At 38.1% G+C, this 25,439-nt stretch overlaps 1 protein-coding gene across 18 annotated transcripts in view; it reads left to right on the top strand.

Moving 5' to 3' along the window:
* MAGI2 (membrane associated guanylate kinase, WW and PDZ domain containing 2) overlaps positions 1 to 25,439 on the top strand; it is a 697,856-nt gene that overhangs the window by 619,343 nt on the left and 53,074 nt on the right. For 10 of the 18 annotated variants that reach the window (XM_077783658.1, XM_077783651.1, XM_077783650.1 and 7 more), the window contains 5 exons: positions 3,006 to 3,044; positions 8,263 to 8,357; positions 14,200 to 14,392; positions 15,327 to 15,413; positions 17,376 to 17,624. In XM_077783658.1, the coding sequence (XP_077639784.1) occupies positions 3,006 to 3,044; positions 8,263 to 8,357; positions 14,200 to 14,392; positions 15,327 to 15,413; positions 17,376 to 17,624 (663 nt within the window). The remainder of the gene's footprint in view (positions 1 to 3,005; positions 3,045 to 8,262; positions 8,358 to 14,199; positions 14,393 to 15,326; positions 15,414 to 17,375; positions 17,625 to 25,439) is intronic. The other 8 variants (XM_077783655.1, XM_077783664.1, XM_077783661.1 and 5 more) reach the window with 3 other exon arrangements.

Here is a 25,439-nt window from a genome sequence, read left to right as displayed (position 1 = left end):
ACTTTCCTGATTCTTGTTTCTAGGACAGGTTAGCTGAACTAATAAATTAAATCAGTGAATTTAACAAGTATTTTATAATACCTTCAAGCGCTACTTTGTAAGCACTTCATTCCTATTTCACATGAAAGATTACAAATACTCATGGCAATGCAGCTGCAGAAGTTCAACCAAAAAGGCATCATAGGGAGAATGCAGAAATCTTATGTCATCATTTTAAAACTTTCAGCATTATGAATGCCTCTTCCTGGTGCCAGTGTTGGGTAGACTTGTCTCTTTGCCCTGACCTCTCCAAAATTTCATTCTTCTATCTCATTTCCTATGAGGTGGAGGCAGGATATCTAACATATTAAAATGAAAAGTTGCAAATTGCCTTGTGTAAAGATAGTTTCCTATAAACCTAATTGACAGGTTTCTGTATAACAAAGATCTTTGTTTCTATAAAACAAAGTATTCTGGTAAAAGTGCCAGCTCAATTTATCCTTAGCAGATAGAAGGCACCAGGATGTGCACAAATGACATGCATTCTGTCCAGCTGAGGACCAGGCCCAGCAGTGCTTCCTCTGCTGTTGGAAGTTGCTTTTCTGTAGGGTCTCTGAGAACAGAATTAGGTGAGTTTTGAAAAAAAACTACCTATGCCTGCATTTGACAGATGGAGACAGTGCTAATTCAGTCCCTTCCCCTCTGTTAAAGGTTCTTCGAAGTTTTCTAGTATTTGCTAACAGTTTGCTTGTCAAATGAGCACAGCTATTTAGAGGATATATTTGCTTTCCAAAGTGTCAGTGACACTATCACAATTACATGTACTGCACAGAGATCCATACTGCTGACAGCAGATTCTTCTTAATATGAACATTGCTTTGCTAAGGTTACCAAAACCACAAATCTGCACCTAGGTTTATCTTTCTGGTGATCAGACACTTAAAAACTTTAGGACTTGGCTCAGCATCTTCAGCATAGCACAGTTCCTATTTTCATGTGTGTGAATTCCTAAACTACAGTGGAAACACATGCTAGGTTGATTACAAGATGATTAGCACTGTGATAATCTACATGAAGTTCTGCAAGGCAAAGGAACAAAAGCCATATCAGACTTCATGAGGTTAGCTTTGAAGGAAACCACCTCATTGACAGGCACTTTGGCTTGACCACAAATAAGTTCCCAAAAAAGGACACTGCTAAATTACTTAAAATATGTGGCTGTCTGTCTCAACACAGCAAGTTGTTCCCTAATTGGTCACAGTTTGAGAATGGTGATGATTCCTTCACTTTGCTGCTTGAGGACAGTTCTGGGTGATATTAGAGTGACTGCAAGTAGAAAGGGAAACAGAATGAACCAATCTTACAGCAGCTCCAAAGAGCAATTCTAGCTGAGTGACCAAGAGAAAAAGCTTGTGTACCTTCAAACCTAAAAGTTTATTAAGACTATCAAGATGAAATTGCTTTCTCTACATTAAAATCATTTTGTCTCTTTTAAGAGTTCTATTAAAATCTTGAAAGCCTCTGAATAAAAAAAATCATTTCTCCAAGTTTGCAGTGGATCAGCATCAGTTTCAAAGGTTTTGGTTTTCAAGAGCTGTGCTGGTGCAATATTTTACATTTAGATAACATGTCTCCCAAATCACTGTACAAAATCTGTAGTGCATGAAGGAATTGTCTCCTTTAACCATCAACGTAAAGGCATGCAGCCACCTATGAAGTCAAACAGCATTGCCCACATAACACAACTCAACATAGACAGTAAACAGAAATGCAACAGGAGCACCAAATCCAAACTGATGTCCTCTTGACCTGGATTTAGACAGGTCAAGGCTGTTATCTAAACATCCTTATCAAAAATTTTTAAGACATCTCCATTCTTGGGAGCCGCCTTTTGGAAAGTACCTTTGCCCTCCAACAACCAGTTCAGTTTTATCTCGAGAGCTCTAATTCACTCAGCTGCTGCCATTGCAGCCTATGCTGCCTTTAGGAGACAATCCACCAGAAGGCAGGTGGCTTTAGTCTAAACTCTTTCAAAGTGGTACACAGCTTCCCACAGAAGAAATGCTGTTATTATGTCTTTTACCACACCCTTCTGTCTTAGGAAGATGGTATATACTCATAGGTTGCATCACTGTTCTACAAATGCTGTTGTGAAAGACCTTACCTCCTTTAGAGTATGAAACATGCATGGTATGATATTCATGTTTAGAGTCACATAAAGGGGATACCTGATTTGGCCTTTTGCTGTGTGTAGGCCAGTAGAAATCCCCTTTGACTTGGAATGTTTTGCAATTTACTCTGGGTGCTGCCAAAATAATAAAACAGAAATTCTTGTTCAGAATATTTCAAAATTAGCAAAAGAACCATGACTGAATTCAGCTATGGACTCATCCAGATTCCTCTAATGCAAGCAAAGCAGTTTTATATGAGAACAAGACAGTTAACTGCTGCACTTCATATAGTGAAATACAAATACTTTGAAACTACCTGCATGTAAAGTATGTTAAAGGGATTTACATTCATTTCCCTTCATCTACAATCAGTTGTTCTTATTGGCAACATACATCCCTCTGGAAAAATCTTCCTCATCTGGATGATAAAAGAGACTTCAGTGGAGTTGTATGAAAGCAGGGGTCAAGCCATCTGAAGTCAAGTCATCCAAACACACCATTAAACTTTCCCTTTTATTGCTGTACTTGAATAAGCACAAATATTGTCACTATTTTTCACAGTTTAAACAAACTAAAAGTTTTATCTTCATCAGAACATACATTGTGTTAGAGAAACATTGCCACGTCACCATCTTTTTCCCTTTGCACAGAAATGGCCAGGGAGGTCTCAGTCTAGCAGGAATATGTACATGTACCACATGGAGAGTAAAAAAGGAGGGGAGGAGAAAACAACATTTCAAGAAAAAATAGAAAATGCATTTTAATAATTCAAAACATAGCAGAGAAATTGATGCTGCATCTTATAAATAACTTGAGAAATGTATTTCACCTTTAATTCCCCATTTTCCTATTCAGAACAAGTGCTGCCCAGGACTGGTTTTCGAGCGGATTCCTCTGGCAAGTATTCTTCAGCCTTTGTTTTCTGTAAACTAGTTGTCTTCATTTTATGTTTTAGCTATTCTTCTTTTTTTAATCATTTCTCAAGATGATGGACAGTCATGACTGCCCAGTCACCATTTTGTTGTGTATGATCTTTGTGGGGTTGTAGAATGCTTATGCCAAATCTTCTTATGATAGATTTGCATTTTGAGCAAGGAAAGGTATTTCTTTTTCCTCAGACAGTTTTTGTTTACATTTTACTGTGTTTTGTGTGTACTTTCATATTAGTGTTCACTCTTTAGCATAAAAGTGTATCTCTATAGCTCATGCCCAAATCTAAGCCAAATAATTTTTTATATCTGAATTTAATTCTGTCTTAATTCTATCACCAATTCCTTGCTCTCATACTTATATTTTGTGCTGTAAAAATTAAAAGAAAAAGCTTTCAAAATCAAGAGATTTTTGGGGTGTTTGAGTCAACACTGATCTTATAAAATGGCAATGGACTTTTTTAAAAAACAGCAATATTTGATTTCCCAGTGTTATCATGCAAAGTTAAAACAGGCATCCCATACCAAAAAAAAGGCTGTTTTGACAATCCTATCAAAGTTTTTTTAGTCCTACACAAGCTGGACAGAGATCCTAAATTAAATATAACACTGGACTGGTTTTGCATAACACAGTAGGGTTTATACATTGAATTACTCTGTCAGCATACCAGTTCTTTTTTCTTTTCTTTGATGATTTTCATACTGAATTTTTTATTTGCCAGCATTCCTCTCTATAAATATCAAGAGGGAATATGTATGCTTTTTTAAAAAGCAACTTGCATTGCAGAGCAGCAGATCCATGACTGTTTTCAAGCTTTTCACATCTTTCAAGAGTATCTGAAAATCAGATGAAGTTATTGTAGTTTTGTGTCGACCCCAATTTACAATTTATAATTACTTGTATGAAACAAAAATCTTCACCATCTTCAGCAAAGTAGTCCAAATTAGTTTTTCTTTTCAATAGGTAGCTGAATACACCCAGAAAGACTGTAAAATTATTACAGCAAAGCACTTCATCTTTCCTTTAATTGCAATATAGAAGAGATTTAATAAAATTTTATATCAACATTTACAGGATCATCCCAAATACCAGGTTTATTACTGTAAAATCACATAGCACTTGTTCAACTTGTCTCACACAGAAAATTAATTGAGCATTTTCAGGTGTATATTTTCTCAACTTTAAGAAACAGCTGCATGCATGCATCTCAGTGTGTTGTCCATGCAGAGATTCAGATGAGTACAGTGCAGAAAGGCAGCTGGGGGTCGATAATCACATCTTCACCTCTGAGATCTCATATTGTTCAGTAACAATCTATTCTGGTACCATTACATTTAAAGTAAATCCCCCATCACTCAGGAACCAGAAAGAATTTCCCAATGCTCTTTACTGTCCTCACTGTGCAGCAATGATCAGATCACAGCTTGTCCAATACCATTCTCAAATTCATGGGGGAGTCAGCTGGTTTTATAGCCCAGCAAAGTGTATTGGTGTGATTTTTTTTTTCTTCCAGGCCAAATGAAACTGTTAAAAAAGTTTTCCTTCATACAAAAAGAAGAAAAAAGTGGTAAAACCATTGTAAAAAAAGATAATTAAGTTACTATCAGACAAAGTTAAAGTTCTTTTTCTAATATAAATGTGCAGAGAGGCAAGGAAGGACAGGGAGCATTGTCATTCTGGCAGAGGGTACCCATATTACATGAGCAAAAATACTGACTTTAAGGTGAAACTCTCAGTAAAACTGGAAGGAGACAAGTCATTAAGGTACATTAAGCTGACTGGAAGGATAAGCAAACTGGAAAAGACAGTGTTAATTCAGTAGTGGCTTGTCTGCAAGTCTATTCATTACTTCTTACTTGGCATGAACCACAAGGTGCTAATCTATGTTAGCAAGAGAAAACAAAAAGACACATTTTCCATAATGAAGTTTTATTAACCAACAGTTTGTAGTATATTGCAAGGCACAGGAGTGTCATTTGCTGTAAGTACAGGTAATTTTCTCTGTATGATCAACTGAAAATCTGTTCCAGTAAGAAAACACAAAATTTACTCTATCTGAAAATCCTTTGTGAGGAACAAAAAGTACCAGAGTCCTGGAGAAGCAAGCACTAGAGGAATATCAGATGAAATGTAATCATTTAAATGGGTAAGAATACTTAATCAATGTATATTCAGGAATATTGAAACTGCTGCCACATAATCATAGGGGATTTTAGTAAATCTATCAAACATGCTCCTATGAAAAACCACAAATTAGTGAACAACTTACTTGTTTTTCAAAAACAAGAAAAAAAGGATCTCAGCAGCAGCAAGGCTTTAGAACATGTTTTTGATCAAAGACTAACTGAAAACAGTGCAAAGAGAGTTTAGCAAAAGTAGGTTGGACAGATTAACCTGGTAACTGATTTTTTTACACCAAACAAGTCGTATGTGCTTAATTAATCTATACTTTCCATTTTCCAAAATGCCAGTTATAATTTTAATGCTTCCATGTTAACCTGGAAAAGACAGTGCTTAGCATGAAATGTAAAGAGAAATGGCTAGAAAGCAGCTAAGCAATTCTACTAGAAGAATCTGGACTGAAATATTAATATGATTGGAGAGCCTTGCAATAGGTCTTCTGTCTAATTTCATGCATCACTCAAGCACATAAACCAGGAGTAGAAGTCAGGTCCACTTTCAGAGATGTAAGTTCAGGAACCCATGGTGTAGCTGTCTCCAGAGCAGTGGAAAGATGATCAGTGCAGTCATATCACACCCACCATAAAAGCTGAAACAGCACGCAGGTTTGTGTACCAGTCACTGGAGATACTTTGATATTATACTTTGATACTTTGATATTACTGCAAGGTGGGTGACCTAGTGACAAAGGCCACAAACAAGCTCAGTTGCCAGGGTCTTCTTTGCCTGTGTCTTTACTGGTAAGGTCTGTGTGCTATTTGCTTGCAGAGTTTTCAATAACAGAAAGCTAGACTTGATCACCCAGGGATCCTTTCCAATGTTTTACTCCCCTAGTGGGATTGAAAAGAACATTATTTTTTAAAAGCAGTTTTCAGTGTCCTGTTGGCAGACAATGGTCTCCACAGAATTCCAAGTCTTTGAGAAGGAGCATTGTAGCCCACTCAATTGATCCAAAGGCTTCCAAACTGTGTTAGAACTCATAGGAAAGTATGCCCCTATACAGCATTTTTTAGCCTAAAGTCTTTCATTATCAAGCTGGTTTATCTATTCCACTCTAAATGGGGTAGAAAAACAGCATCTTTTAACAAATAAATAATGCCTCTGATTTTAGTCTGTTGCCAACACTGGTTTGGCTCAGCTTTGTCTATGTATCTGAGGGACATTTTCATCTCAGTTCGCCAGAGCAAGTATTCTTCACAACTTGACATTCTTTGATTTTCTTATTGTATTCCCAAATGTGTATATTCATTCACTTGTACACGATAAAGGCAGTGCTCGGGTTGTGACAGAGTGCTGGAGACAGTGCCTTTGAGTGTTAAACCTGGGTTACCAATGATGATCACACTGTGTCTATCTACAAAAGCATCTCCCTAGTGCTAAACCCTGTCCTTGTAGGCACAGCAAACCAGGTAAAGTACTGCTTTCATCTGAAATTCCTTTGCCTCTCACAACTTTTAAATGTTTTGCATTAAGCTAACATACTGTACACACACAGAATTCATTTGCTCCTTAGTGTTGAGACACATCAAATAAATGGAAAAAGATGGTATAATAAGCTGCTTGGTTCTGTTTGGGTTTGTCTTCTCAATATATGAGAAGAAACTTGGTAGGCAAAGGTAATACTTTTCTTTTACCAATTGAAACATTTGTGATTCAGTCTCACTTTCAGCAATACCGATTGTTGAAATAATGCACTGTGCTGCTGTTTACAGAGGATTTTTTATTGCACAGTCATAGTATAGAGCCAGTGCATGTCGTTCTACATGTGTCTTTGCAATAATACCTGAAACGAATCAGGCTTTAATCCCACACTACACATGGCACTTGCCAAATTCCACAGTTTATGAGGTGCCCCCTGATAACTCTGAGGGGAGATCTGTAAGTGACAGCTGCTGAGGTACCATATTTCAGCCATCTGTAATTCCTCCCATCCTAAGGGAACAAGGCACAACTGGAGACACTTATGAGCAGTTTGCTGAAATAAACTTTGTCATCCCTTTTTTCTGTTTGGGTCAGCAGCAAGCTGACACTGACCAAAAGCTTTTGTGTCACAATGTATAGACCAGAAAGACCACTCCTGTCAATCACTGCTTTAGGTGATGAGTCTAAAGCATCTCCGAGCATGCAGACAGTGATAGTCACAAGAGACAACTTCTTAGTCTTCTAAATGCTTTTGGTTTCACTTTATAATATTTGAAATTACTAATAATATTATTAATATTATTGTTATTATCCCAGAACACTGTGTTCTTTCAAGTGAAGCTAAAGACACTTCAATAAGAAACTTTTAAAATACTCCATATTCCTCAACTGATCTATTACAGGTCATAATATATGTCCAAAGGCAGGTTAGGCAGGCATATGGAAATGCAACCTTATTGATTCACAAAGCTATTGAGACTTTAATTGAGTAGCATTAAGGAGTTCAAGTTAATGATGTTAGCTTTCAATTTAAACTCTGAGACTGAGAGGTTTATAATGATCATTTTCATCAAAACTCCTTATTGAGGGTATTACCTGGAAGTGGAATACTTAAAAGCTACATATATATATATATATATCTGTATTTGGAACGTAAATGGCATGTAGTAATTTTCATATTTTTTGAGTTGGACTGGTGTATCTCTGTCTCCCATTTCAGATAATTCTTTGTAGGATTTAATGAACTGCCATGAAAAGACAAAGACCAGAGGTGGATGAACATTAATCCATACAGTCAGTTTTAAGAAGACACATTTTTAACCTCTGTTTTGGACAGACTTTTCCATATTATTCTTCTGTGAATGTATTCTAGTTTGGTTTAGTGTATTCTACTGAACATAACCACCCTCTAAGAGACACCTACATTTTCAATTCTCCTCCTTGTGTGTGGCCCATTTGTTTCCACCAGCTCCAGCCAGGATGCCATTAGTCACGTGCAATAAGCATCAGGTGGGAGGGGTTGGTGCAAATTCTCAAGATAAGACCAAAATTCTTTGCTCAATGGGATTTCTCTTTAAACCAGGTCCCGATTACAAGGAGCTGGATGTTCACCTTCGGAGAATGGAGTCTGGGTTTGGCTTCAGGATCCTGGGAGGAGATGAGCCTGGGCAGCCTGTGAGTTATTTCTTCTTGATTTTCCTTTTCCTTCCACATTCTATAATCTGTGTAAAGGTCATAAAAATATCACTACACAACTGAACCCAAATGAACACCATGTTAAGGCTACAAGTAAAATTACTTTTATTCATCCACAAAAAAAAACAGAACTCTCAGGTTTTTCACATCTGAGAATTAAGTTAGAATAAGAAGGCATAAAGGTGGAAACAATATCATTCATCTCATTACTGTGGAGTGTGACCTGGCATCTCTTAATCTGGACTTTTCAAAAGAAAGTTTAAGCAGAAGATTCCAAAAGTCCAATTATGTAAGACTATCCATAACCATGTTCAGAGTAGACAACTTGTATGCAAAATGTATGCTTGTGGTTAAAAAACAGTCAGAAATGCAGTTTATTTCCAGAAACAGAAGACCTTACCAGGGAGTGATAGTCCAAGTTAAATGACATCATGTGAGGCAATAGGCATAACAAAATGAACATAGATGGTTTGCTAATAAAATATAATATAAAATATATCATATGCAAAATATTTAAAAGAAACAGTATAGAAGCCCAAAATAAGGGTCCAATGTGCATGACATACCACAAATGTGTAAATATTTTTATAAATTATTGATCTATTTAAATACTATAATTTTGAGAGCAGGCAGAATTAGTACTCTTTCAGAAAAATTCAATGGTGTAACTATAGTCTGATAGCTAGGACTAATCTCAAGTCAATAATGATAGTGCTTTCCTATCATAATTTTAAGCAGTCTGAGTCTTTTGTTACCACATTTCGGAGATAATGTATAATTAATTATTAGATTTTCATATTCCCTAGTCAATAATTTATATATTCCATATTCAAAATAATACAGAATAGTACATTTTTCATTCAAGCCTTGAGGTTAACCAGCACATAGCTTTGAGAAACAAAGAAGCTCTTATATTTTTGAAATTGTCAACATCTGTCGAAGTACTAATAAATCTTAACAGTTTACTGATGTCTCCCATAAAAAGAAAAGAATGCAGTGTATTATAAAAAAGATGCTTCAAGTGCTGTTTGAAATTCAGTTCTAGTTTAGAATAAGTGATTTCAATGGTTTTTCAAATATAAAGTATAGCTGCTCAGAAGAATTAGAAGACAACACTGCTCCATCCTCTACACTTACAGTGTGCCTGAAGCCCCTCTGATATGTGATTTCCTTCTGTGAAGCATGTCCCGGTGCACATAAAATGAGGCCACTGAGCCATCATCTGCACATTCTCCAACTGAGCATTTTTCCTGTCCCTTCTGGACGGGCCAGCCAGTATAAGTTCTCAAAGCACACATACTGGGTGAAGCCAAAAAGGAAATCCATGAGGTGTTTGTGGAAATTGTATCTTTTTAGACTGTTGGGAAATGGCACTAGAAAGACACTACCTTTAAGACTAGGTTGGGTGGAGCTTTGAGCAACATGGTGTAGTGGAAGGTGTCTGCCCATGGCATGGCAGGGAGATCGGAGTTAGATGATTTTTAATGTCCTTTCCAACCCAAACCATTCTATGTTCTGGGAAGATTTGGAAATCTACTTCTACCTGCTCTGGACAGTGATGTCTAATGGCATTTACTATCTCCCAGGAAAGTGTCCCTGGCTACAGGGCTGCTCAGTATTATGTGAGAGGCTCTCTTGGTGTCTCCTTTAGTGTTTTTTTCATTACAAATGGATAATTAAGCAGTCATAGACTTGGCATCTGACTGGCTCTGCTTGTTGGAGGTTTATGACAATCTCATGTGGCTCAAACACCTTATCTCAAAGATGATTATTTATATAAAACTGAATGATTTCAACCCATAGGACTAAGAGAAAACTCATGGAGAATATCTGATATTCTGGTAGTTCATATCCATAATACATGCTGGAGTTGTGAGAGACTTGAGTCTCTCAGTCTGCTCAGCAGTCCAGTACAAAAGAAATTTTGAAGCAAGCCTTTTGCCCTGCAGCTACATGCATTATGCACTGAAGTATTACAGAGGATCAGCTCTTTCTAGTGTCTCTTCAGCAGAGGACTGACCTGACTTTACTGTCTGAAGTCAAAGAGCCATAGCTGGATATCAAGGGCAGAGATAAGCACCTTGCTATTTTTGGAGAGCAGGACCAAAAAACACTGCCCTCTGTGAACCACCCTCTAACACATTTCACTGTCCTGTAGAACAATTGCTCTCAGCCTGCCCTTAGCCTCAAGGTTGCTATCTCTATTCCATCTGCACATACAAAAGTGTTTTTCCCCAAGATTTATCAATCCAATGGGCTTTATGTGTCTTTTCAAATATTTCTCAAAGTCCCCAGGAGTTAAAAAGAGCCTAACTTGAAGCTGAGGATTGTACAAGGCAAAAAGACACCCTCCTAGAATTAAGTGTTGCAGTGCTGAGGTTTTCAATTCTCACTCCCTTGTGGTTGCCCATCTTGTTTTCACTGCTCAAATTTAACACCAATAAACACAACAGATGTACTCTTTTTGGTGTTCTTCTATTTCATATTCAAAGTACAAGAATTCTTATCTCTATTCTCTCTCCTCCACTGCTTTCCTGCCCCCCCATGGACAGCCCACCTGCAGCCTCCCATTTCTTTCACCTCCAGAAAAGCAGAAGCAGTTTTTGCCTGTTCTCCAGACCCCTGCTTTTCCTATGAAACAAGAACTGAGATGCTTTGAAATTTTTATTTCAGCTCTCCTGCTGTGCAGTCAGGTAACACAGAACAAAAGGAAGCTTTTGTCTTTGTGGTTTGAGTTCTAAAAAGGAATATGGATTCTTCACCATAAGGCAATAATTTTTCAGAGAAGGAGAATCCAAATAAAGTTATTTTAGAAGGTAATACTGACACTATAGAGGGACTGTAGCTTAGTTTCCTTCTAGTTATATCAGCTACCTGGCACCTTGGAAGGAGAAAATGCTGGTGTACTACTCCACTTTTAATATTTGTAAGTGTAAAAATGCTTTTAAAGGAAATACTTAAATTTATTGAGAAATTTCAGATATCAAGACTGTGAGTTGTGCCAGTTCAAATCAACTCTTAAATCTTATAATATTGCACTACAACAGCTATTTATCACATCTCCCAGTAATTTGAGGATTTAGGGATAATCTGACTCTGTTATGGTGAATTATATTATTACTGAAAGGTTGCAAAAACACATAAATTGGAACTTTACTGAAGTTGCAAATTGCTGTCCCAGAGGGGAGATCTATTTTGCATACATCTGTGCAACTCAAATTCAGTATCAGAGGAACATATACATAATTTCTCTAAGAGTTTTTCAACATGGACACACTGGGATTTTTCTCAAAAATATCCTCAAGATATATGTTTGTATTTTTTTTATTATCAGTGCCAAGATATAGTCTAAGTATCTTTCTACATTTCTAAGGCATAGATGTCCATAGAGCAAAATCTTAGGACAAGGCCATGCCTTGGGAAGCCCTATTTTAACAGTAAACAGAGTTCAGGTGATTAGCTTGGATTTAGACATCACTGACACTTAAAATTAGTGAATCACCCTTTATGTGTATATACTTGAATTTTGCTATGTGCCTGTGAGGTAACTATGTTATATTCAGAGAAAGTAAAATACAAATTCAGATGATTACCAAGAATCACAAAGAAAGTCAGTATCAAAGCAGATTAACCTGTATAAATTAATAGACACAGGCTTTAATTTCGGATTAGGTTTTGCCACAATCATCCTAATCCCAGAATTTGTCCTGTTTAATCTTAAACAATAGGAGAAACTTTTCTTTTTATACTACATCACACTCTTTATTGCTTACATGCCATCATCCTTCTCCTCATGCATTCAAAGCAATCTCATGCCAGTATGAAACTGCATTTCAGAGGTAAGTAGTCCTGATATATATTTTTCCAATTTGTGCTTTACATGTAGAATTGATAGCTATTATGGCAACTTCCCAGCCATGAAACAAGAGCAGATACTGCATAAGAAACAAATTCTTAGACACAGAAAATAAAAAGTAGGAAAATTAAGTTGTTCTTGCTATTAAATATACCAAATAATAGATATGGTAGCCATCATCTTGACAAACACACCTAGCTGAAGTGTTTAATGTATGAAGTATCTGCTGCTTATTTAGGAATCTGACACTGAGATAACAAAATCACATTACGTGGTGAACATGTGAAATATCAGCAATAATTACTTAGAACTAGAGAGAGTTTTTCTACTTGTCTGTGTATACTGATGACCTACCATGCTATGATCTGCATTTTGTTTATACAAGGGTTAAAGGTGCTCAAATTGTTTAATATTTTGTCAGAAAATCATGAAAAAAACTGCAAATGTTCAACAAGAACAAAGGAGGAAGCCAATCCCTACAATCTCCCATGCTTCAGAGGGAGATCTCCTCTCAAAATAACTAGGAAGAAATTCTTACTCATATGAGATGCCTAATTCTCAAATGTTTTGAGACTACTTTGTGGATATCTAGCTAAATGCAGCCTCAGAGAGTTTTTCTTCTTTCCAGTAAAGGAGCATAAATTCATATTTCATGGTTGAATTTTGCACAAAGTATTTTCCAAATCTTTTTTAATGTTTTTTCACCATTTGAAGAACAGAATGGAGAACCTGAAACAGCCTCTCTAACCACTCAGCCTGGCACTGTTTAACAGGAGACCAGGAACACCAGAAAGTAGGAAAAATTCGCATCACATTCTCTCTTTGCTAGGTTTTGAAAGCAAAACTAAGCCAAAGGGAGGTGAAAAACTAGGGAAAATTCTCCAGGCTCCACAAGGGATTTCATTTAAACACTATGCTGAGATACTTGCAACTCTGCAGCTAAGACCACAAAAAAACCACAGGCCCACCTGTGTGACTACCACATGTAGCCTTTGCAATTCATCATGAAAAGCACTGCTTCACAACTTTTATCTTTTATTATTTAAAGCAGATTGTCACATGGCATGTCATATCCATCATTTTGCACTCACTCTCAGACTGAAAAAGAGAACGGAAAATTTGAAACACTGTCTGTGAGTGCTTTAATATTCTTTCAAAGAAAGCAGGTTTTTTTGAATCAATCTCAAATTATTCTACCAGTTATTCCATGGGGAAAATATATACATCTTCTTCCAAGAAATTATGTGAAATTATCTGCATAGAAGGTGGAGAAAGTCATTACAAGGTTTTGGACAGATGTTTTACTAGTTTATATGTCCCATACAAACTACATCTAAATGTTGATTTGGGAAAACAACATCTGCCCAGAACAATCTGACATTTTTTCCTCTTTTTTTCCATTTTAACCAAGCACTGTCTGAGCAATCATTCATTAGGAGCAATAATATTTAATATTCTTTTCCCCTAAAGAGTCCCAAAGCGAACTCTGTGTAGTGGGGTCACTTCCACTGCTGACCTCAGGTATATGACTCCAAGTGCTTAAATCACACAGCAGTGAAGAAACTTCAACAAGAAATACACAGACTTGATAATTTTAAATTTAAAAGATCCTTACATAGAATTAATCTTTTTAAGTCTTAGTTATAACTTAGTCTGTAGAAACTCAACGCTCCTTAGAGACAGATTATCTTGATTTGGACATATCAAGCAGAACTGAGATTAGGAATCTCTGGTGTATCTTTCCTGTGCAGGTAGAAAACACCTTACCTTCTTACCAAAGGCAAGGAAGCATCCTCAGTCACCCATGAGAGGACAAGCACAGCTTTCAGTCACACATAGACCTCTTCACCTGTGCTAAATCACTAGCTCAGTTTCAAAAGAAAGAGAAAATCACTGCAATATTCATGTCACTAAATTGGAGGCTCAGTGTAATGTATGACAGGATTTTGTTTCTTTGCTGCCTAGATTCTCATCGGAGCAGTAATTGCCATGGGCTCAGCAGACCGAGATGGTCGTCTCCATCCTGGGGATGAGCTGGTGTACGTAGATGGGATTCCAGTGGCCGGCAAAACCCACCGATATGTGATTGATCTTATGCATAACGCTGCCCGAAACGGGCAGGTGAATCTTACTGTGAGGAGAAAGGTGCTACCCACAGGTGAGTGAAGGCTGGGAAAGGTGAAAGGGAAAACAGATCCCAGTGCTGTTTAAAAAAAAATAGAGGAAATCAAAGTGAATGTGTCATTTTGAGGAAAGAATTATTGTAAATATGTGTCCCTTGTTCCTGTGGCAAAAGTACAACAACTGAGCGTTGTTTCCTTCAGAAGTGGAAACATACTGGCAACCCTGGTGTGACCATCATAAGTGCTCTGGGTTTGTTCCATGCTGTCTTGGTCTGTGCTGTCTCCTTTTGTCCCCTTTTGGGACTGAACATTCACCTAAGTTAAAGCCATTTGAGCTGACTATGTCAATAAGAGACAGGCTCAAAGACTGTTAACTGTTTTAGGGCAGGAACTCATTTCACTCTTATATGTGTTAAAAGCCCATTTCTGGTCTCACTGATGTCATCTGGAATTTCCCACTGAACTGCAATGCAAGCTGGCGGAAAATCTTCTGTAGGGCACGAGGGCCGAATTCTTCTGTCAAGCAGACATATTCAGAAAATGAACCTAAACCACTATGAAGTATTTGTAGTAAATTAGATGTTTAGACTAGCTCAGTCTCAATTGCCAAAAAACATCGGAAGTGGCAGCATCTATTAAAACTTTAATGGGAGAATTTGATGACGTTCCATTAGAACCACTGCTTACTTGAGGAAAGAAGTTTATTTAAGAACTTTTAGAACATTTTTGGTGAGTACACTTGTCTGAGGTACCAGAAATGAGCAAAACCACATTCCCAGCCTGTCCTGTCTTCTGCCTGCCCGTGCCCTAGATCCACTGTCACTGCCTGCGCCGTTCCCCTTCGCTCCTGTGCCAAAAAGCCGCCCTCCCACTCACCTTCGTCTTCGCAGTCCCCCTCCCACTGCGGCACCGCAGCTCCCTGCCAGCCGTGCTCCTGCGGGACTGACTTTCTTCTGTTACTGACTCCAGAGTCCTCCAGCCAGAAAGGTGCCCCCGCGCCCGGTGCGACGCCCCCTCGCAGCTCCCCCAGCGCGAGGAAAATGGCCAATAACCAAGGTAATCACGCCAAGCCCTCGCTGCCCGCGGCAGCCGCCGCACGCACGGCGGGCAAAGCTGGCACACAGCAGGTGCCGGCCTTCGCTGCTGCTCATTCCATATTGAAGGCTCTACTAGCCACTCTGGGCTCCTGGTGCCGACAGTAAGCAAGCTGGTAAAACACCCGGAGTTATTCTTGGGCCTTGAGAGTGCCACTCGAGGGAATGTGGCATATAGCTCATTAATGTTTTAGCATATGAGGAGCTGAACAGGATTTTAATGTGGTGTGTTACAGCATAAGATTTGTGGAAAAATTTAAAACAATTGATGTTGGGTGTGACTGAAAAATGCTATGCTAATACATCAGGCCAATTGATTTCATGGAACTTCTCACTAGCATGAATGTATACAACAGAGGGATCTGGGGTTTTCCTTACCTGTCTGTAGCTGATAAACATATATTAGCCCACACCTGGAATTACCATTCTGTACATATACTTACCCAGATCTAGAACAGAAAATCACAGTTCACAAGATCTGGAAAACAATTTGATTAGGAAAATGTGATTTTTGGATTGAAATGCCATTTTTTCACAGGCAGGAGCAAAATGTATTTTTTCTGATGAGTATCTATTGCACAGTTGACAGTAACATAGCCATTTAAGCTTTTCCTCCTTTATCATTCTTTTTCTATATTTAATGGCATTCAATTGCATTCTTTCATGGCCAAGCCAGATCTTGGTCATTCTACAGGGTAAGAGAATTTCCTTTCTGTTGCAGCTGTACTGATATAAACAACATTCAGCTTTCTGAAACATGACAGCCAGAAAATGAGAACTCTCTTGTCACTGACTATGGCATTTAGTTGCAGATTTGGTTCAATAACTCTTAGAGATTTTCAGGGGGTATAATAATTGTTTTTTTTTTCCTCTTTATACTCTCTAATTACTTTATTTCATAGTTTCAGAAGGACTGCGAAAGGACACACCTGACTGAGAAAACAACAGCTTGTCCTTGGATGCTGTTTATTTTAATAATATATACAAACACTAGAGATCTAATTTGCAAACTCTCTACCTAGGATGTATGTGTATATGTGGGAGCTCCTCACATGTTCAGTAAAATTACTCTGCCACTTTTGTTGTTCCAAAGAGAAAACATAATACTTACATTTATCTGAAATTTCTGTATTAAAACTGTCAATAAATACTGATTTGTGTAAACAATTTAAATCTGCAAAGAATATAAATCTTTTTTTTCCCATCTGGAATTATAAATCTGCTGTTTTCAATTGCCAAAATGCTCACACTAAAAATGTGTAATCTCACAAGTTTTAACTTGTTTCCTATTCTTGTTACTGTAAAGCAATACTAAAGTGTACATGGACTCCATTTTCACTTCTGCCCTTTTGAACTTGCTAAACAAGAGCATCTCAAAACATTTAAATGACCACTGCTTCTGCCATGACACCCACAGAAAAACTACTTTTGTTGATTTTCATTGTATAACAGTTCTGCTCTTTGAACATTTTTTGAGCAAGCTAATCAACTTGTAAGAAGAACATTATGCAGCTAATCCTAATTACTCTGTTAGCTCCCTGCTTAAATTCTTGTAATCCAAACACAAATAATTTTTTATTGAATTAGACGGTCACTTTTTCTCTTGATGACAGATCTACCAGCAGACAAGGGAATAGCGTTTGGTAATCTTTTTGCAATCCAGATAGACACTGTTTCTTACTTTCCTCTCTTGTAGCTAGCCTAGCAGTCAGTGTTCATGCTTGCTTTATCTGATTTCCCTTGAATGTTCTGCATAACTGTGTAGATTCCTGTCTCCCCGCATCTATTACAGCTCCTAGTTTAATACTCGGGTAGTCTGGTCTGTAGACAGTCAGCTGTGTTCGCGTTGCATTAGCAAATGTACCGAAAGGCACAGAGCCGCTGAGCGAGTCCGCCTGTGACACCAGTGTGATTTATGTTGTAGGAGAACCCTGCCCAGAGAATGGCAGAAGCCCAGGCTCGGTGTCCACGCACCACAGCTCTCCAAGAAGTGACTACACGACCTATGCCAACAGCAATCACGCGGCCTCCGGCAGCAGTGCCACTCCTCCCGAGGGCTTCGCGTCGCACAGCCTGCAAACCAGCGACGTGGTCATCCACCGCAAGGAGAACGAAGGCTTCGGCTTCGTCATCATCAGCTCCCTCAACAGGCCCGACTCTGGCTCCACAATAAGTCAGTAAATCACGTTTTGCAGTTCATATTTCTCCGAGTTTGCCCCAAATAAAAAAAAAAAAATTAAACTGCCAATAGTTCATTTAAACCCATATGCTAATAATTTATCACTGCAGAGATTTTAACTGAAGATACTCTTAATGTTTATTCTGAGGCACTGCTTGTTTTGTCTTCGACCAAACCAAAGGTTATTCTGGCCTCTCAAGCCCTGTGCTTCCCACACTTCTTCGACTATCAGAGTAATAGAGGATTCTAACTAGATTTTCTCTGTTACTATGTCTCAAAGAGACACTGTAAGTAACAAGTAGGTTTATGTGAACAAATTATTCTCCTACATGCAACTGAATTAGACTTTTTTTTAATAAATCAAGATGAAGTTCAGAAAGTTGAAAAAAGCTTAGATCATAGCAAACCCTATGACAACAGCTATCCAATCATGGGACTGCAAAAGCAACTAGAAGTTGGGAGAACTTGTTATATGAAGCTGCAGAGAGGCTGACTTAACTGGGTGGAGTACAGACAGCATAAAAATTACAGCTGAGTACGGGGGATAGGTGTTTCTCTCTGTACTCAGTAGTACTCAGGTGGCAAGATCTGACCTTAATAATTATAGCTCACTTTCTGTTCAGAAAACTCATTTTTTCTGTGGGTCATTTTTATTGCTTTAATAAAGATATCTGGTGCCACTTGAGACGTCCTGGGTACATCTAGGGAGAGGTCAGATAGGTGTGACATAGGACCTACAGAAGACTCAATCCCAGGTAGTGGCAGCTGGAGCCACAGGGACACCTCTGGGTATTTCCATGGCATTTAACCCAATTGAGCCCTCTGGAAGAAGGAAGCAAAAAAGGCTTTATATTGAGAGACATCTTCACACCCCACCATGTAATGCTAACCACAACTGAAAAACCAAGAGAGGTGAGGGGATTTATCATTTTGCAAGTTGAAGCCTAATACAATGCTTTCCCTGCACTAAAATATGCTTTGAAGGAACTGTTCTTTTGCCTAAAACTGGTTCCTGGCAAAATAAAATCACAATTGCAACTTCAAGGCCAAATATCACACTTCTAAATTCATACCTGAAAAGCAGTTAAGAGAGTACTGGGAAAATCTTATCTCACAACAGCAAGTTACCTCAGAAAACTTTTTTGCAGTATTTCATGATCATGCAGTTATTAAAAGAGTTGCTTTTCATGCTACCTCAGCTGAATTTTAAAATTCCATTATTTCTGGAATTAATACTGTAACAAAATCATAACTAATTAGCCTCTTGGGACTCTGAGTTTTCACATTACTGAGTATAATAGCCAAAGAATTGGAAGCTCTTTGCAGAAGATCAGAAAAGAAAAAAATAATCAATAGTGGTACATACATGTTAATCAGTTAAGTCAGTCATGATTTTTTTTCAAGAAAATTATTTTCTAGAGAGAATTTCTGGTTGGGGCAGTTGGAGAGGGAAAGGAGAGAGGAAAAGAAAGAGAGAATGCTCAATCAACCAAAAATTCTGTGACTGGAATAGTCTCTTGAAGACTACAGACCCAGGTTCAAGGTCCTGCTTTGCCTCCTACCCTCCAACTTGTTCTTTCAGTACTTTTCTTTCTCCACAAGTAACTGTGTAAGTAGTCATTTTTGATGTTCAGCTGAACATCTCCAATAGTAAAGGGAAATGACAGCCTGCTGTGGAAGTGACAAGAGAATTTAATCAAACAATGGCTGCATTGAATTTCAGTAATCCCCAAAAGTACCAAATCCCAAGTTTACAAGAACAGTGAACAAAAAATTACATTTTCTGTAGACAGTGATAGAAAAGACAAGAAAATACCCTTCCTATATAAATTCTGTTACAAAACTGTAGAAAAAATATCCTGAAAAATACATCATCTGTCATCAGTAATGAAAATAATCTAAAAATTATTGACTCTTTCTAGACGTTATATTCTTTACTTAATATTTATTTGGCTGATGTAATTTGAGCTTTATTAACAGAAGCAGAGCCAGTAGATTGAGGGAAATTATTATCCCCTTTTACTCAGCACTCACTGGCATCCATTCAGAATACATCATCAGAATACAGCGTTTGGTAGAACAGGGAAACTCTCCTGAGGTACCTTCTATCTTTAAATAACACAAATCCTTTTATTGAAATGCACAATCAAGGGTAGAAAGCATACCAATGGTAAGAAAATATCAAATGGATACAGGAAGTGCAATGTCCAAAATATATGACACATCACTATCAAAATGTGAACCTGCATGGCACCATGCTAACACCTTTGTAGGTACTCCTCATAGCAGCAATATGTTAATTGAGTGAAATATTGTGCTCTGGTTCCAGTGTCCCTTGTTTCAGAGGCAGTGCACTTGTTGCCAGCTCCTGTATCCCCATGTGGAGCAGAATGATGTTATGAAGACATGCATGCACAGAGTAATGTTAATGTTGTAATTGCAAAGCAATTCTGAAAAATTCAAAATGGGCAAAATACGTCAAAAAAAGGGAGCATCGTGTAGTGCCAGACATTTTTAGAAGGAGCAGCACCCAGGAAGTTCTCTCACTGGGATCATCCTCAGGGTAAAGTGAAGAAGCATTCCTTTGATTTAAGAATGTTTATTTTAATAACTCTATTCCCTCCTTTACTTTCTTGCAAAAGCAAGACTTGATGTCTTGGAAGAATAAGTATCATGACTTTAACTCAGAAAGGCAATTAATTATGCACTGAAAGTATTTTCCTTGTTGTTAAAATCACATTTACAAACTGTATTTTACAGTCCAACAGATTACTCTTGTGGAGTTCAGGAGCAAGCACTTTGTGTCACTAGGTGCATGTGCTGAAGTACTGCTAAAATTGAAGCAGTCATTCCAGCAGGGCTGCTCCTGGCTACAGAGCTGCAGGTTCATTAGTTTGCTGCTTTGCAGTTGGCCTGAAGCTGAAGGGGTTGCACAAAGCTGACCTTTTGTTTGCCAGGAGAGTTTGCTCTGCCTGTGCAGCTGTAGGACCATCCCAGAAGTTACAGGGCAGTGCTCCAGCTGAGTCTCAAATCCCTTTTCCACCCTCTGGTGGGTTGTGGGCTGCACTGCTCCCACACAGCCTCTTAGTGCTTCATGCCCCTTCTGACCTGAGACTGAGCCATGAAAGGCTCAGGAGCTCCCAGGATTAGAGATGAAACTCTTTTTCCAAGAGGTTTAGGGTCCTGGTCAGATGGTTTGTTGTTACAGTTGGTTTATTGGCCTGCCTTTGCCGTATAGAAATTTTCAAAATATTAAATGCTGGTTTTATGCTATTGATAGACACAGAGTGAGGGCAGACTACAGCCATAATTAGGAAACACACTATTTTTTCACATTTTGTGATGGGCAGCACTGTCATATCTGTCAGTTGATAAATTAACATTAAGTACTTTGGAGCCAGCCTTTAGATATGAATGTCATTTTTCCTTACTGGTACTTGCATTCTTGTGGCAGACTTATTTTTCTGTGTCTATAATGGTAGAAATTTTGTTTCCCCTTTGTCAAAGCATTGCTTGGGATGTTCTCTAATCCAGCACAGGGGATTATCTTGAACTGAACTACGGTTCTGATGTGGGGAGATCAGGAGTGGAAAACGAATGACAAGGATTGAATGAAGAGATTTTACAGGGCAAAGCAGAGGCAGAGAAAAGGTCAGCCATGCTTCAAAACTGTATCAGTAAAAGGAGATAAAGAGCATAAATAAAGAGCTGTGCTTGAGTGGTATATCCAGGAGCAAGTCATTTTGCCTAGTGCAGCACGCAGAGGATCTTGGAGTGCTAAGAGATTAAGAAAAGAAAATGCACCTGTCCAGGCTCCTGACCTATTTCTAACGAAAGGATTAGTTTCCACTGCCTCTAAAATATACTATTGTGCCTTCCCCCAGATCCTGTTCCAACATTAAAGGGGAATATGGCTCTCATCCCTTCTCCACACATGAGAAATTACAGCTAAAATACTTAAATTTAAGAAATTAATCTACACTTTGCATTATATTTAGGGAAGTATTTTTAGGGTAACAAAATAATTTCAGTATCCGTGCCCTATGGAAAAGCACTTACAGACTTCTGGAGGTGACCCGAATGGGATTTCTGTCCGAGTTTTATGGAGTAAACTTGTCTCTGCCTACTTCATATCTTCCTGATATTTTTACTTTTTGTGTTTGGTATGCAGCTTCATCTAAAATAAGTACTAAAATAAGTGATCCTCTGTAAATCTCTTTTTACATCATAATTTTTTTAGAGAGAAGGCAAAAGTTGTAAACAGACCTTGTTAACTCACAACATCCAATTAAATTGGAAAACTGCAATATTTCCAGGAATTTTACTGTATCAGGTACTGTCAATTAGCACAGTTATAAAGTGTAAACAACCTGAAAATACAGAACAACCTGAAAATACAGGCCTAATCAATAAAAATTTTCCAAAAATTAAAGACTGCATACTTGTTATGATCTTCCTCCTGCTTCGCAAAAGAGGAGTTGTTGATTTAATTTGCCCCTACACTGCATGTGCCAGTGCCTGCTGGATTTTGAAAACATGATAAAACAGAGTCTAATGAAAGAAGTTCCTTTCATTTCTCAAAACATGCAGTCTTACTAAGAAACATAAATCCAAGATAAGCCTCTGCTGACTGCAGAAAACAGCATTCTGAATAAGTCCCATTCAGCCCAGAGTTTCTTTAAACTCCTTATGGTTTAGAGATAAAAACCAGTTTATCAATCAGTGATAACTGCGTGATCTGAGTTGTTTGTGCAGCAGTTTCACCTATGCTTTTCCTGGGTAAGATGGTGGTTAGGGACATAATTTTATGTGACCAATCTTCAAATTCTAAAGGATACAGAGCTTTGGAAATTAGGATGTCTGTCTACCCTACCTAGGACATTTTTGGAGCATAACAGTGAAAACCCACCCACAGTGTTCATCCCCCATGGAAGATATTTGCAATCTGTGGGCATGGAATCTGGATTCTCATTTCTACGCAGCTGTGATGCTCAGGTTTGAGCTGTTCTCCTTCTTCAGCTACAAAATCATACTTTCTAAGTATGTTTAAGAGATAGTAAATCTTGCAGCTGAAAGAAATTTCTATGTGATTTAGTTTCTCAAATAAACATAAGCAATTATCATAGTGAAATAACCTTAGGAGGTCAAAGAGGTTTTTAATATCATCAAAATACATTGCTGGAGTTTGCAGGCATGAAATATTCTATTGTCTATTTGATATTTTTTGGAGATAAATAATGGAGGATCTTAACTGCATTACTCCCCTCTCTAGATGATTTCTATCCTCCAGCATATTTCTGAATACATCATTTGGACCTACAGGTGTTGCTCATGTGTTTTCAAAGAACAAACACTGTGAGTTTTATTAGCACAAACCTATCAAGTGAACCAAGGTTTTTCTAATTCCACAGGGCCCACTTTGCTTTCATTAGAAGCATGAATTAAAATCTATAATTCCATTATTTTTTCTTAGATCTTCAGCTTTCTAAGGCATATGGACTCCTTCCCACTTAGCTTCTTATGCCTGTGCTAAGCAAGCAAATATGCTCCATGTCAGCACAAAATGGGATGTTTCCATTCATGGATTCATTAATCTTATAAAGAAAATGGATTATTTTCACATGCAAGTATGCAGCATGCCACAGATTTCTATTTTCAAAATAAGTGTCACATAAAATATCCTATCAATATCAGGAAAATATTTTTTAGCCCTGATGGAAAGTCCACCATATTCAAGTTTTCCAAAATTTAGATTTTTCCATAGCCATGAAATTCCAGGTGTTTATATTTAATATATTCTTCCAATTACAATCTGATATGCTGGAGCCTGCCGGTTGAATGAAAACTCGTTCATGTTTAGAGAATTAAAAATATCATAAATATTCATTTGATCACTGTGTAACATTGAAAAGGACAGCTGGCTCAGGGAGGCTCATTTACTTGGCTTACTGTCTATATCTGTTAACATTAGAAAACAGTGCAAGAATTTATCTGCTAGAGGGTTTTAATAGATAAAGCAGAGGTTAGATTTTTTTTTTTTCCCTTAACTGATACTTTTTGACATTTAGGTACTATATAGAAGGGAAATCTGGAAAGTTGCTGTCTAAAAAACATAGTCTCAACATTTGTATCTAGAAAGATATAGGTGTAAAAAAGAAAGAATAGGTGTAAAAAAATACTGGTGTAAATCAGAAAAGCCTTACATATGGTAATGTTTTATTAGAATCCACTCTTTTTAGCTTGTGGGTCTTTCAAAAGAGGAGAAATTATTTTCATATTAAAAAAGCAAGAGTCTGAGAGATATAGCAGTCTTGTTGAATTTTATTCATCAATGACCTGGGTGAAAGAGCAGAGTGTACCCTCAGCAAGTTAGCTGATGTTACAAAACTGAAAGCTCTGCTGGCCAGACCTGGGCAGTCTGGAGAGTTGTGGGGAGAGGAACCTAATGAAGTTCAAACAGGCAAATGCAAGATTCTGCATTAAGGGAGAAATAAATTCAGGTGCCAGCACAGGACGAGGTTGATTTGTGGAAAGCAGCTCTGTGGAGATGGACCTGGGGGTCCTGCTGGACAACAAGCTGCCCATGAGCTGGCACTGTCCTTGTGGCCAGGAAGGATAGCAGTGTCATGGGGGGCATTAGGAAGAGCATTGCCAGCAGGTCGAGGGAGGTGAGCCTGTCCCTCTACTCAACCCTAGCGAGGCCAGTTCTGGGCTCCTCAGTCATAAAGACATGAAATGATCTCAGTGAAGCACTGAGAGGGAGGTTAGGGAACAGGAACATTCTCTTAGAGGATAGCTGAGAGAGCTGAGCCTGTTCTGCCTCTTAAGGGTGAGTGTCAAGAGAATAGAACCAAACAATGGGCATTTGGAACAAACTGAAACATAGAAAGTTCATTCTGAAAATCTTTCCTCTGAGGGTGACTGTGCACTAGGTCAGGCCCTCAAAGGTGGTGACGTCTCCTTCTCTGGAGATATTCAAAACCCTTATGATTCAATCCTGTGCAATTTGCTCTGAGTGAACCTTCTTTAGCAGGAGGTTGAACTATGTGATCTCCAGAGGTCCCTTCAAACACCCTCCTGTGTTTCTGTGATATATGGTGTTAGAATCTGTATTCAGCAAGTGCTCTGGGTTTGGGTACATCTGACCCAAGCATATGGACACTCAGGTAAAATGACACAAAATTTGTTCTCTGTTCTGGTGATAAGGGCGTGCAGATGTGGTAAGGATATTAATTTGAATCTTGGAGAGCAAAAGTGGGTGATTTTTATCAAATTAAAATATTAATATAGAGAAAAATGTATGTTTCTGAAAGGAGACCTTATCCACTTTCTAAATGCTTTTATTTTTTTAATTTAATTTCCCTTTAATGAGCTAAGAGCTGATCATTGCACAATTAAGTACAAACTGGGAAAGCCTCAGCTGCTACATGCCAACTCTGGGTCAGTTTCTGTTGTAATGCTGTAAATACCTGAGCGAGATTTAGGAGGAAGATGAATGACTTCAAATGTCATAGAAGCTTTGGTGCTCTCAGGATTCAAATCTTCCCTGAGTCATGAAATTTTGAAAAATATACTGCAGAAAAGCTACATTCCATTGTAAGATCTTTTGTTAGATAAGGTTTCTGCAGCATTGCTACTCTCTGCTAGATTATTTTGGGTCTAGGATTATGCCTTCTGTCTTGGAAGGATTTATTTTATCTTAAGGTAGATATCCAACTATATCGCTCCTGAGTATCACATTTTGCATGACTTGATAGTACGGGAGGAAAAGACCTTCTATATCTATTTTGAAGTCCTGTATGGTTTGCA

The sequence above is a fragment of the Lonchura striata genome, chromosome 5 (genome assembly GCF_046129695.1).
Source record: "Lonchura striata isolate bLonStr1 chromosome 5, bLonStr1.mat, whole genome shotgun sequence".
Classification (NCBI taxonomy): domain Eukaryota; kingdom Metazoa; phylum Chordata; class Aves; order Passeriformes; family Estrildidae; genus Lonchura; species Lonchura striata.
The sequence above is the reverse complement of the archived record's forward strand: the minus strand, read 5'-3'. Positions and strand labels throughout refer to the sequence as shown.